The 13843-nt window shown below is 50.9% G+C and overlaps 1 protein-coding gene across 2 annotated transcripts in view; it reads right to left on the minus strand.

The window, feature by feature from the left end:
* Positions 1 to 1516: 1516 nt before the first annotated feature.
* Positions 1517 to 13843, minus strand: part of FHDC1 (FH2 domain containing 1) — a 38902-nt gene continuing 26575 nt past the window's right edge. For both annotated transcript variants that reach the window (XM_008144096.3, XM_054717680.1), the window contains exons 10-12: positions 11171 to 11288; positions 7632 to 7796; positions 1517 to 5858 (exon numbers count right to left, since the gene is read on the minus strand). In XM_008144096.3, the coding sequence (XP_008142318.2) occupies positions 3792 to 5858; positions 7632 to 7796; positions 11171 to 11288 (2350 nt within the window). In that variant the 3' untranslated portion in view covers positions 1517 to 3791. The remainder of the gene's footprint in view (positions 5859 to 7631; positions 7797 to 11170; positions 11289 to 13843) is intronic.

Below are 13843 nucleotides of genomic sequence, written 5' to 3' on the forward strand. Positions count from 1 at the left end.
AGTAGCATGACTTGCAGACCCATGGTCTCCCTTTCTGTTTGTGCTCAGGGCACAAATAAATGTTTAAAGTACTTATGAACCAAATGCAATGCCCCTTACTCAAATTGGGTATTTATGGGTGTTTGGAGACACATATCAACAACAACAACAAATCTCTTTTATTTGCAAGACTGGAGCACAAGGCAAGAGTATCATAAAGAATTAAGAATAAAGTTTAAGTTTCAATAGAAAATTCTGTGAAATTGCAAAACGTCATCATTGCCAGATGGGAGGAGGTGGGGGGATTCCGCATCCTTAGAGGCAAAAGTTGGTCATTTGCACACCTCGGAAGGTTGACTTAAGAGTTCTACCAAACTGTCCGGCTGGTGTAACTCAGTGGTTGAGTGTCGACACATGACCCAGGAGGTCACGGTTCAATTCCTGGTCGGGGCCCATGCCCGGGTTGCGGACTCGATCCCAGGTGTGGGATGTTCAGGGGGCAGCCAATCAATGATTCTCTCTCATCATTGATATTTCTCTCTCTCTCCCCTTCCTCTCTGAAATCAATAAAAATATATTTTTTAAAAAAGAGAGTTCTACCAAATTATTCCAGAGCCTCTCACCACAATACATAAACATTCAGAATCTGGAACGAACGATTAGGAAACTGCGGTCCCTTTGAACTCAACACCTATCTTCAGGACAGCACCACAGCGTCCTTGTGACAGCCCTCAAATAAGAGGGTAAAAAGAAAACTGCTTGAGACTCACTTCAGAAATAAAAGGCTCTAACAGGCAAAACCAGGTTCTAAATGTCACAGGGCCAGCAGCAACTCACAAAGACGTCATCTACGCTCTCACCCATGGGTGCCTGACCCAAGGCCACTCCTTTAACCATTTCCAGATAAAGCAGGGGAGTAGCCAGGCCTAGCACCTGATATGGAACCCCAAGGTATGAGGTGGGTCTCACACACGCCCTCCCCCCCACCCCCGCCCCGCCTTTCCTTTCAAAGAAGCATCAACCCTGCCTGTGAAATAAAACCCCGCCTTCCTCCCTCTCTGCTCATTCCTGAGGCAGCTCAGAAGTGAGCTGTGATTTCCCAATAGTGTCCTGAGCCAAAACACACGAGGACACACAGCAGCAGATCCAGACTTGCCGGCCCCATGGAGATTACACAAAACTTGGCCCCAAACGTGGAATAATGTGAGCATGTACGAGGTGCTGAACATTCCACCGATGGCCTGCCTGTCAGCTGCATGCCTGCTTTCCCACAGGTCTGGCGCAAGGCCCTTGGTTAAATGCAGGTTCTGTGCTACTAAGGAAACACACCAACAGCCTAACTTTGGCTCTTGAGCCGTTTGAGAACAAGACTTGTATTCCAACCCTCTCCTACCTCCTGCATCCTGCCTTCCTCTCCTGCCAGAATCTCTCTCTCTCTCTCTCTCTCTCTACACACCACACACACACACACACACACACACACACACACACACACACGTGCGCGCGCACATCAAGAAACACAATCCCATAAACAGGAACTTTATTTAACTACTTGTTACGTAAAACAACATATAAATGGACCTTTAAATACATCTTAATTGTTCATCTTAAACAATTTCATATAGAAACTTATTTACATTTCTCCATTATATACTTAAATTATTTTGTCGAAGCGTACTACCAATAAAAGGTAATAGAATGATCACCTGCTCGTACAGATGCAAACACAGAAGTTGTCCACAGGGCTAAGTAAAATAAAACACCACTCCTCAGGAAAGTGGCTTAGTGGATTTCAAAGCAACGACTCCTTCTGGAGGTGTTTTGAGCAGGCCTTTGCGGGAGGCCTCTGCTGAAGAGATGCAGGGGGTTGGTTCTGAGAAGCTGGTCCCAGGGCAGAGCTGGGTCCCTGGTTGTTTATGACTCGGACTGCTGGAGCTAGAAGGACCCCTGGACACCATTATGGCGGCCATGCCCCCACTGCTGCAGACTGGGAAGCAGAGGCTTAGGGACAGGGAGTGGCTTGCCCAAGTTACGTAGTATCAGCGGTGGAACAGGGAGGGACTTGAACCCTGGTCCCTAGAGTCCCATCAGGAGTCCTGACCCCCTCTCTATCCACAAACTTTTGACCTCTTTCATCCATTTCCCATCCACCCATGGGCCCTATGTTTTGACCGCTGTTGTCTGCATGGTTAAATATATGATTTCTCAGGTTTTTTGAGATGGTGAGAAACAGCTCAGGATTCCCATTAACCATCTCTGTGGAGCCCCGGAAATACCTACTCGGGGCTATTTCTGTAAGAGGTTTTGTGGTCAGGTGCCTAACTTCTTCTACCATAAAGTTTACCCTTTTAATTTAGCGGACTCATCGAAGTCAAGTTTCCAATTAATTTGGTTGGGAGGCAAAATTGTATGGGAGGGAGACTGTAACACATCTTATTTGCCTAAATCCGTCTACCTCTGTTGGATCTGAAATGAGGTTTCACTAATAAGTGACCAAAAATGGGGGGGAGGGCCAATTTTTTAAAAACAAAAAAGTTTCAAGAATTCCCCCATTTCCCAAGTGGTCTCAGAGGGAAATAGTGAAGTGGGAACCGGGTAGAAAAAAGTGTCCCCCCGCACCCACCTTTCTTCTGAATGGAGGCCTTTATTCCAAATTTTCCCTGATGATCTAAATTCTTCTAACAGTTATTTTTTTAAAATTCTAATTTTAAAAACTTGGTTTGGTTTTTCTCAGGATTTCAAAACCACTGTACCAAAGAATAGATATCAACATTTAAAAATATTATTGTTGAGATAGAGATAGATAGATATAGAGAGAGATACTCCAGGCTCCAGGTCACATGAGCAAAGAAGGGCTGGGAGCAAAGAGAAGAGGGAGAAGAAAGACTGGGAGACAGAAAGGTTTGTCCTCACCTGTAACCAGAGCGAACACAAGTCATAGCAGCCTTCACTCAGTTGTACAACAGAAACACAAATGCGAAAACATGGGATGGGAGAGGTGTGATCTGCTGAACAGCCCCCATGACTTCCCATGAAAATATGGCACTTCTAAGTCCTGGAAGACCCAGCATTCTCCCAGGGGCTGCCTGCCACCCATCTGTAGGGAGGCTCTTCCTGCCGCCACGGGCCCCCAAAATGCCCATCCTGCTGCCCACGGCGCGCACACGGAGCCACAGGAGCCGGTCCCCCGCCCACCAGTTTCACTTTCCCTCCTGCTCACACGCAAACCCTCATCCCCAGTCAGGCAGGGGGAGGTGAGCCAGGAAGAGTCTCAAGGACTCGGTGCAACCACAGGACGCCCAGGGCTCATGGCGAAGCCCAGTTGCCAGCAATGGCCGGCGTGCAGGCAGGTGGAACCTGGGGCCAGGGGACACAGGAAGATGAAAACATCTTCATACAAAGCAGTTTTTCTTCCGTCTTTTTTCCCCCCATTCACTCTGCAAAAGGAACCAACTCAAACACTGAATTTTTATATTGAAAAATAAGCCTCTGATGTCTAAAAACTGGCCAAAATTCCTTGTTTACTTGTTGCATAAGAATGCCATCTCTCACGCTCGAGTCTTTGTTTTGGCGTAGAGGGTTTGCCTGTGCACACTTTGGGGTGTGTGCGGGAGGTGCCGGTCCAGGACAGGGGTGCATGGGGACTCGACGGCAGGTGGCAGCCCACAGGCCTCCCAGAGTGCGCCTTCAGCGACGGGAGCACTAGCAGGTGGCCCCGGCGATTCCCTTGATGCAGAAGAGTCCTTCGGTGTTGGCCTTTCACAGCAGTCAGTCCGCATATGAGCCCAGGAGGTGAGGGGGACAGGCACCCATCACTTCCATAAAGGATTGAGGATTTTCCCCAGGGTGGTCCGGCCGGAGTCTTTCTGCCTGAAGGAGGTCCTTTCCCCCGTCCCCCTGCCCTTCAGAGAGGCCTCCAGGTTGGCACCGGGACCCTCTGGTGACTCGGGGCACTTTTTGGGGGCCCGGGAGCTGTTGGCCCGTCGCAGAGTGCCGCTGTCCTTGGGGACCGCATCCTCAGAGCCACCCTTCATCCTCAGCTGCCGCTGGGAGACTGTCCGCGTGAGGCCGGGGGCCTTGGTCACAGGGAGAGAATCTGTTTTCATGAACCGAGATGAGGAGGCTACGGTGTTTCGGGCAAAGCCCGGGACCTGGGATGGGACACGGGGGACGCTGGGGGTTGGTGGAGGGGGCTTGGGCTCTTCTCCCGGGCTCTGGGGGTCCTGGGAATTGGAGCGGCAGATCTTATTTTCCTCGGGTTTCTGTCTGGGGACGTTCCGGAGGGGCTTGGCGCTGGGCTTCTTGAGGGAGCCCCTGGGCTGCAGGGCGGGCTCCTTGCCCGGCCGGGTGCCGCAGGAGCCGACCCTCCCTCGCGGCGGCCTCTGCTCCTCGGGCACCTCGGCGACCACCACAGGCCCCTTCGAGGACCTCTTGGGTGACGTGTCCGAGGTGCCCTTCACCGAGTTCCGGCGTGACCACGACTCCTGGGTGCCGCTGGGGGGCTCCCGAGGGGGCTGCTTCCAGCCGGCGGAGCCCCTGCTGGCCCTAGAGATGGGCACGACCTTGCGCATGCTCTCGCTCTCCGAGGAGGTCAAGGTCCGCACGGGCTTGGGCGCCGTCCCCTGGCCTCGCGGGACAGCCCCAGGCTTGGGGGCTCCCTGGGACGCCTCTTTGAGGGAGTTTCTCTTTGGTGTGGTCACTTCCTTCCCTTTGGAGGACCTGTCTCTGGAAAGGCCACCCCTGCAGCTGGGCCCGCTCCTTGCAGAAGCAGGAACAGGGGTCTCCCCAGGGGGGCTGGGGAGCGGGTTGGAGGACACTTGGCTGCCACCCGCCTCCCCTGCCCCAGAGGACACAGAGCCATCCCCTTGGCCGGCCTCCCCCAGCTCCCCACCTCCAGGCCTGGAGTCGGTTTCCTCTGAGCAGTCCAAGGTCAGCGAGCAGTCGGTGGTATCCGAGAAGTAGAACAGAGGCCCAGGGTCTTTGTTCTCAGGGTTGGTGCTGGGCTCGTCAGGGGCCGCCCCGTCACCCTGCAGGGCTGCGCTGAGACTCCCCTGGGCACCTGTACCCACAGGCGTCAGGCTATCGTTGCCAGCACCAGTGCCAGCACCAGTGCCGGCTCCGAGGGGCTGCAGGCTCCCATCCCCCGGAGACGCCAGCTCCACTGGACTGAAGTTGGTTGGGCTCCGCTGGGGCGTCTCCTCTGGGTCCTTGGGACCCTGGACGTCGAACTGGGCCAGCCCGGTCACCAGCTCATGCTCCTTAATTCCCAGAGCCAGTGGCGAGAGTGGAGGGGACCAGGGAGACGCCAGGCCCACAGGCTCGCTGTTCCTCTTTTGGAGCATGCTGAGCCCGCTACGCCGAGTTCGGAGCAAAACTGGAGCAGAGTCTTCCATCCGGGGGGCGAGGAGCTGGCCACAGGAAGCTGAGGGTGGGTCGGGGGCTCCCTCCTGGCCTGCGGAGGCCTGAGGTCTGTGTGTGTGGCCAGAGCCCTGGTCCCTCGGCTCCCCAGACTCCCTCCAAGCCGTCGTGGGCCGGGCCTGCCGAGGGCTGCTCCGGGGCAAGCTGTTGAATTTGTTGGCCTCCTCGGGGCTGCCCACGGAGTTCTCCAGGAAGGTCAGCAGCTCCCGGTCAGCGGAGGCGCCCAGGGAGAGGCGGGAGCGGCGGGTGTTGGGGCGTCGGCAGGAGGGGCTGACGGGCCTGCGGTGCAGGAAGGGGGTCAGGTCCTCCGCACCCTTCTTGCCCAGCTGCTCCACGTCATTCTCACTGCTGCTCCGGCCGAATCCCACCAGCTCCCCAGTCGCCCAGGAACGCCGCTTCTGCTCCAGCTCCTGCAGCCGCCGCAGCTGCCTCAGCTCCTGTACCTCCCGGTTGTGGTTGTCCTGAACGAGGGGTGGAGAGAAGCCCAAAGATGCATCAGACATGTGGGACCCGTGCCATTCCAGAGCCACCTACCCTGAGACCCCAGTGAGACACACGTGGAGGAGACTGGGCCATGGGCATCGGGGGGAGACTGTGCATTTGCCCTTGTGTGTGGGGACTTCAGAGCGATGTGGGGGTGACCAGAGGAGACACTACTTCTGGCCCCAAAAGTCCGTCTAAGGTTGTCATCAGATCCCTGGGCCCAATTTCCAGCTTTCAGTCAAGGCACTGTCCCCGCAATGTGGGCTATGACTCCACTTATACCTGTGACCTCAACTCCAAGGAAACCCAATTTGGTCCTTGCGTGGGCGCGCGCACGCGCACACACACACACACACACACACACACACACACACACACACACTCCTGTGCAGCACATTCTGCCTAGTGGGGTATGGATGCATAAATGATGGACACCCAAGATATTAAGAGTGGCTTTTCAAATCTCTGTTCTCGGACTGCTCCTTGGTAGAAAAAAAACAAAACAAAAAACACACACACACACAAAAAAAAACAAACGAACAAACACCAGAAATGCCAGGGTGGCTCGGTCCCTTATGCCCCATGCCCTTCCCACAACCAGAGAGAAGGATTTGCCTTACAAATCCTCCACCTTCCACCCTGCTCTGAGTGGCCAGTCCTCTGGAACCAGAACAACTGCACACAACCAAGCACACTTTACTGCCTGGCTGTGCACTTTGAATGTATTCCTGTCATGGAAATATGTGGAAATCACCACCCAAGTCTGTTATCGGTAGCACATTTTACTTGAAAGTCCATTTCCGCAAACGGTGGACGTTCCTGTCCAAGTTTCTGTGAGGCTCTGGCTCCGGCTGGCTGCCGGTGCCGGGGGAGGGGCCAGCTCCTGGCTCTCGGGGGTGGCTGGGCTGAGAGCATCACACAGGTGGCCCCGAGAGCCTACAGGATTCCAGCTGGGAGTGAGGGCCTCGGCAAGAGCCTATTTGGCACCTACCACCCACCGCCGCTTCCCCTGCTGAGCTCACTGCTTGGACAAGGGAGCGTAAACGTGGCCAGAGGCCGGCCCTCCTCCGTTTAGTTGGACAGAGGAAGGAGGGACCGAGAAATGAAGAGACTCTTATGGCTGGAGAGAAATGGGACCAGTCCCTCAAAGAAACTCAGCTCCGGGCAAATCTGCTTTTGAAATATAGAGAAGAGATGGTGTACACGTATTAGGTTTCTCATCACCACCAGAAAGGAAGGGAGGTGAGGTGCTTTGTTTTTTCACTGTGGAAGTTGTATTTGCAAAGCCAAGCAACCCAGAGAGTTTTCTGGCTTCTGCAATGAGCTCAGAGATGATTGGAATTGACGGCTGAAGGGCAAGGTGGCCTCAGGCAGCAGAGCACGCTCCCTAGATATCTGAGCGTTCCCAAGTCGGCTCTGGCCAAGGACAGCCTGGTTGCCATGGCTTTTGGGGCATTAAAGTGGGTAATGGTCTGAGCCTCAGAGTTGCAGATGTTGGCATCTACCACCCACCACCGCTGTCCCCACATGCTGGACACCTGATGATACGGAAGCGTTCGGGCCTGAGGTGGCAGAACCACTTCCCACTCATCCTGACCGGGAGCCTGGTGACCCTGCCTGGGCCCGACCTTCCTCAACCCCCAGAAATGCTCAACCGTCTCTCTGCCGTGGGCAGAGGGCTGGCTGGGTCTGGAAGAAGAAACATAAAAATCTGAACCACTCAGAAAATACAGAGATGCCATCTGCCGTACCTTAACCGCTTTGCTGAATTTGGTGCAAAAGTCTCGAAATATCTGAAGGCATTCGTCCAGTTTCATCGTTTCTTTGTCTTCGCAGAAAAAATCTATAAGGGTGTGGGCCTCGTCCTGGAGCTCCCGTTTCCAGTGTTCTAGTTCGGCCAGCTTTTCTACGGCAAACTGCGGGCAGACAGACAAGCACACGCTGAGGCAAGCAGTCGGCGGGCAGGCTGGTGCCCAGGGGAGGGGTGCTCCCGGGTTCAGTTTCAGGTCTCAAAAAAGGGAAGGCTTATTGCGAGTCCAATGTGCTCAGAGCCAAAAGGACAATAATTCAACCCAAACAAAACCTTTAGGGAAGCAAGGTGAGCTTCTGGGTGAGGCCTGGGAGCAACAGAAGAGGTGGAAGGGCCTTCACCTGTAGAATGCCACCAAGGAAACATTCACCTTTAATGTCAGTGAAAAAGGGACATAGGTGTTCACTTGATTTTATTAGTATTTACATAAATATAATACGTATATTCTGTATGTTCTTCCTTCTCTTAAAACTGGGTGTTATACTGGCCAAGTTTACTTTAGGGTCCTAGAAGTCACTGTTCTATTGATGAGTTGTCCTGTTGGCAGGGAGTTTAAACTTAATTCCCAATGAGCCATGTCAGGGTCAGGTCACCCCTCGGGACTGAAGCCCTCGTGCCCGGACCAAGGTCCCAGCAAGGGCTTCCTAGCCAGGGGTGCTCATCTACATCGGCTGGGGTGCTGGGTCTCCAGTCCATGCCACTGTGTAGCTGTGGGGTGGACCCAGCCTGCATATCTTACGAAAACTTCCCCAGGAAATTGTGATAGGTAGCCACGGTTAGGAATTCCTGCCTGTACCAATCCATCCTCTTTACTTCTTCACGGTCTCCGAATTCTTCGAGGACAAAGTCTCCAGGGCCCCTACAGGTTCAGGTTACTGCCTCAACCCAGAAGTGGGAGTGAAAGGAGCTTGCTTTCCTCCAATGAACTCCAACCAAGCTTTTCAGGAAGGGACCTGCTGGGGCCAAGGGGCACAACCACGCTCCCTGACGCAGCTCAGGGACAGCAAAGGTTGAGCTGAAATAAGGAAGCAGCATGGTCCGAGGAGCCAGCCCCCTGGGCACTGAGTACCGGGACCATACTGAAGCCTCATGCTGCTTTCTTTCCCATTGGGTTACAAGGCTTATTATGAAGAAGGGACGTACAGAGTTATTACTTTATGAAATCACGCGTATCATGTTTTCATGAAGACATATTTGCGTGGGGGACAGGCCTGGGAAATGGCGAAGATACAGACTGCCCTACCTTGAGGAGTGGAAACGCTGCGTGGACCTGCTTGGAGCTGCAGAACCTAGAGACAAGTTCTGAGAAGACGCATCCCCTCCCACTCACTCCCACACACTCTCCCCCTGAAAGCCCTCTTCCTACACCGAACACACTCAAAAGGGTGCTATTTACTCAAAACTATTTAGGAGACCAAATACCAGAGAAAGTAACCATCTGAGCCAGTAGCCCAAGGCAGTGTGTACATTCATGGTGCATTTTTCTCTATGGAGAGGAGGGTATTAACGAAAGGACATATCCCTGCCTGTCATTCTTCCACAGAAGGAAAGATGGATTCCAGCCAAGAACAGCTCAACTGCAGCAAAACAGGACTCTTGACAAGAATCTACATAGGCATTTACTCCACCTCGTAGGCCTCATCCTTGGAGTCTGAGGGGACTGAGAGGACACGGGGAAGGAACGACGTCAGTGCACTGCAGTCACCCTCAGGACTTGGGAAAGTGAAATAGTCCAAATATGGGTCTGACAAGTCACCACGCTCAAAGTCATTATTTCCTGAACCCTGCCCACATGATCGGGGCCAGGAACAACAAGAGTCCAAAGCTACACTGGCAAAACGTGAATGACAACAGGTTAGCAGTGTAGCAAATTCAACTTTTCCATCTCTTAACTTGTCTGCTATGGACCCAAGTTCCAAACCAGTTCACTTGGTGTTTCACACCCAAAAGGTCAAAAGTCCTAAAGAGATCTGCAAAACGGTGGTCCTGTCATTTTTTCTGCTCCAAAATCTCCAGCGACTCCCCATGGCTTACAGCACAAAAGGCCAAGGTTTTCAGACTGGCATTCCAAGCCCTTGCTGGCCTGACCCTAACCTACCCTCAAAAAATTGTATCCCCCTATTTAAAGAAACTCAATTAAATAAAAATAAATAGCTGGGTGGAACATTTTAATTTACAGAGCTAAAAATGACTACCAGGAAGAAGCGTTTAGAGTTAAAACAAGTTTGCCTTAAGACAGAGGTGCAGTTAAGAGAGAGCTGCTTTTCACTGAAGACCTTTCTGTCAGCTATTTGGCATACGACATTCATGTTTAGTGTAAGAACTGAGGAGTGAGGCAACCGGAACTCTCACGTCCCGCACCGTGGGCCTTCTCCCCGACTTTCTGGATCGGCTTCAGTTGTCTGACTGTGCTCACTGCTGAGCGTTTTCCTATCCACTGGTAGGTGTCTCTGTGCTGGTGTTTGCTTTGTTCTTACACTTTGAGAAAAATCTGTGCACTTTTAAGGGGAAAATCAGAGCCTGGTTATATTTCAAAGAAAACATGGAACCCTTGTTTAATAATAAAGAATAAAATCCCAACCGAGCCAAACAAAATCAAATGTTTGCCGATGGAAGAAGCTGAAGCGCATCGTATCTGCAGCTTAATTACGAGTACACACACGGGTACAGGCTTCGTCTGGAACAAGCCTCCGGAGCTCAGTGTTCCTTCCCGGTGCCAAGGGCAGCCCTGGCAACCTGGATCCCACCCCGCGAATCTCAAAGCACTGACATTTAAGGCAGCACACCACTTCCCTGAAGACTGAGAGCGTGAAAAGGTGCCACTCTTCCCTTTTAATGAGGAAGATAAAAGAAGTATGTCAGACTGTGTGATTAGTGAGTCACAGTGAGCTGTCACAAACAGGTCCGCTCTGCTGTTTTCTGTTGTTATTCCGAGCAGCTCCTGACACACCCTGTTGGGCTGATGGATTTCGGGTGGTGATAGGCACAGCGACCGTGTTCTCCAGCTCTCATCATAAAACATGCCAAAACGCAGCCTGGGTCTTTAGTCAACACAAGTGAAAGAACAACAGTCCAGGTCCTCGGGTACCTTTACGATTTCTGTGGAACTTCGGTTCTGTCGCCCACCAGTTTGACTGGGAGTCGGGAACCCCGAAACCAGGATTTAGAACCACAACCTGAGTTGCCAGGGTTAAGTAAGCACCCTAACCTGATACCATTTCACATCGAGCAGTGATACACAGGGGCCCCCTCCCTAACAATTTTCTGAGGAAGTTTACAGGCCGCATTCAGTATCTTCTGCTCAAAAACAATCCAGCCAAGAGTGGGCATTGAACTAAGACGCTCCCTTTACTGACTGGGGGGGGGGGGAATATGAATGGGAACCTGTTGCTTCCCTGAACACACCCAGGCACATGCAACCCGCCTCGGGGAGCTGCTGGACGATGAACTGAGAGGCACTGACTTGCTTCACCCACAGACCTGAAGGAACTCTTCCATCTGCTGACGGAGCTCATCATCCCGCCGGATGTTCTCCTTCAGCGACCGCGTCCTGACAGACAGCGAGTACAGTTCTGCCTCCGTGTTATCCAGAGACAATCTGGAAGAAGAAGGGGGACAGCACGCAGTTGGCAACGGGGAACCATGCGTCACGTGGGCACATCAAACCAGTCTAACTGCTGGTCAATCTTAAAAAACAGAAGGGCAGACACACCTGAAACTAGTACAAAACACTGAAGGTAAAGAAGAAAACAAACACAAATTGACTATCACATATCAGTTCGAACGCAGAAGCAGTTATAAGGGTCCAACTATGTTCTATTAAGTGAAGACATTAAAGAAATTTGTAAAAAACAAACCAACCAAATAGAAGGGGAGGGAGCCATTGCAAATACATTAACCCAGTGGTCGGCAAACTGCAGCTCAAGAGCCACATGCGGCTCTTTGGCCCATTGAGTGTGGCTCTTCCACAAAATACCACGTGCGGGCGCCCACATACAGTGCGATTGAAACTTCGTGGCCCATGCGCAGAAGTCGGTTTTCGGCTCTCAAAAGAAATTTCAATCGTTGTACTGCTGATATTTGGCTCTGTTGACGAATGAGTTTGCCGACCACTGCATTAACCTATCCCTGTATTTAGACTTTCCTCCTATGTTTTTTACTGATTTATTACTTAATTTTTATCGTTGACACTCTTACAGATGTCCCCATTCCCCCCCCCCGGCCCCAGTTTGCCCACCTCCCCCCAGACCCCCCCCTCTGGCCATCATCACACTGTTGTCTGTGTCTATGGGTTGTGCATATATGTTCTTTGGCTAACCCTTTCACCTTTCATCCAGTCCCCCCACTCCCCTGCCCTCTGACAGCTGTCAGTCTGCTTATGTTGCTGCTTATGTTGTTTTTAAAGAGGAGATTCTTTCCTAAAGACAACACACTGGTTCAAAAAGAACAGGCTGTAATGTACGCAACTGTGTTCTCGCTGGTGAGCTAACCAAAACCATGGGACTTGTCTGAACACCTTTATGCAATAAGCATTGAAAAACTAAAAGCTAGCAGGACTCAGATGCACTTTCCTCTGGCCACGAAACACAAATACAGAAGTTCTAACGCATGAAAAGCAAGGCAGCGTGTGCTGATAACCCTGACATGAAGGGTAATATGGAGATACTGAGCGGACATCATGTGGCTGGCCACTGACAGCCAGAGAAAGCGCTCTGTTTTGCTGAAAACTAACAATCATGCAAATGCTTTTGTTATTTATATCAAATCGAGGTCGGTGGAGCATAAATGATGTTTTTGTCACCCGGTAAAGTGAACACAGATGACCCTTAAAATCCAGGGGGAGTTCAATTAGCAAATTCATATATTTGGATGCTTGGATGCTTTCATGCTGCCATTGTCAGTTCTAACTTTTTTTTTTTTTTTTGCAATGAAGTCTTCTGCCTTCAATGGTCATTGATACCCATCTATGATCTGTTTGTACCTCACCTTCCACTTCAAATAAACAGACCTTACTGAATAGGTTTTTCCTAAGACAATAGCTAGCTAAACTTCCCCATCTAACTCTGACCAGAAATATCAGTTTAAAATTGTACTGGTTGCCCTAGCTGGGTAGCTCAATTGGTTGGAGTGTCGTCCCATACACCAAAAGGCTGTGGGTTCAATTCCTGGTCAGGGCACATCCCTAGGTTGTGGGTTCGATCCCCAGTCAGGGCACATATGGGAGGCAATCGATCGGTGTTTCTCTCTCTCAATCCCTTCCTCTCTCTAAAATCAATTTAAAAAAACAACAACATATCCTTGGGTGAAGATTTAAAAAAAAAAAAAAGTAATGGTTATTTCTCTATTTCTCTCTCTTAGTAACATTTCTATACTAGCTGGAGGAATAAATATTCCCAATTCCTTTTAGTAATTAAAAACGAAAACAGTTCACATCTTACAAGAAAGATGCTCATTCTTTTGGGGGAATAATCTGTCTATCTGTAAACATGAACTACGAACCGCTCACACCTTTGGACTGACTGACCATCCCACTTCGGGAAAGATGTCATCTGTGGTTAGATGTTCACAGTCATCACAGAGACACTGGCCAACGACAGGGCTTGGCCTGCAGAGCTATGGTTCATGTGCTTATGCATGTGGTTTGCATCCTAACTGGATATAGTCACTCGGATAATGAGTAGATGCAATAAAGACTATTGCAAATAAACCCGTGAACGAGGCGGATGAAGAGGTGGGCTGAAGCCAGATCACAAGGGGCGACATGGGTACAGGCATCTCTTCCCAACTGCGCTTTAGTAACGCCACATTGGTAGCTTGGAATCAGCTACGATAGTAGTATTTACACCATGGAAATCAACAAATAATGCAAATCAGACCCTTTTTCTCCCCTGAAAAGCTAGTTTTTGAACACTTACTGCTTTGATGCAGGGATATGTATTATAAATTTGAAAACATAGAACTCGAGCTAGCATGTAGACACAGATTAGAGCTACATTAAAACACACGACTGTATTAGGATCAGAAGCAAATTAAAGTGTTAGAAATGGAGCTCCATGCTTGGTAGATACTTTCTCTGTAAAGCCGAGTGACTAATTTAAGACAAAATCCTTTCACAGCCCTTGGTATGGTTCCAACTTCTAATGTAATAGAAAA

The sequence above is a fragment of the Eptesicus fuscus genome, chromosome 6 (genome assembly GCF_027574615.1).
Source record: "Eptesicus fuscus isolate TK198812 chromosome 6, DD_ASM_mEF_20220401, whole genome shotgun sequence".
Lineage (NCBI taxonomy): Eukaryota > Metazoa > Chordata > Mammalia > Chiroptera > Vespertilionidae > Eptesicus > Eptesicus fuscus.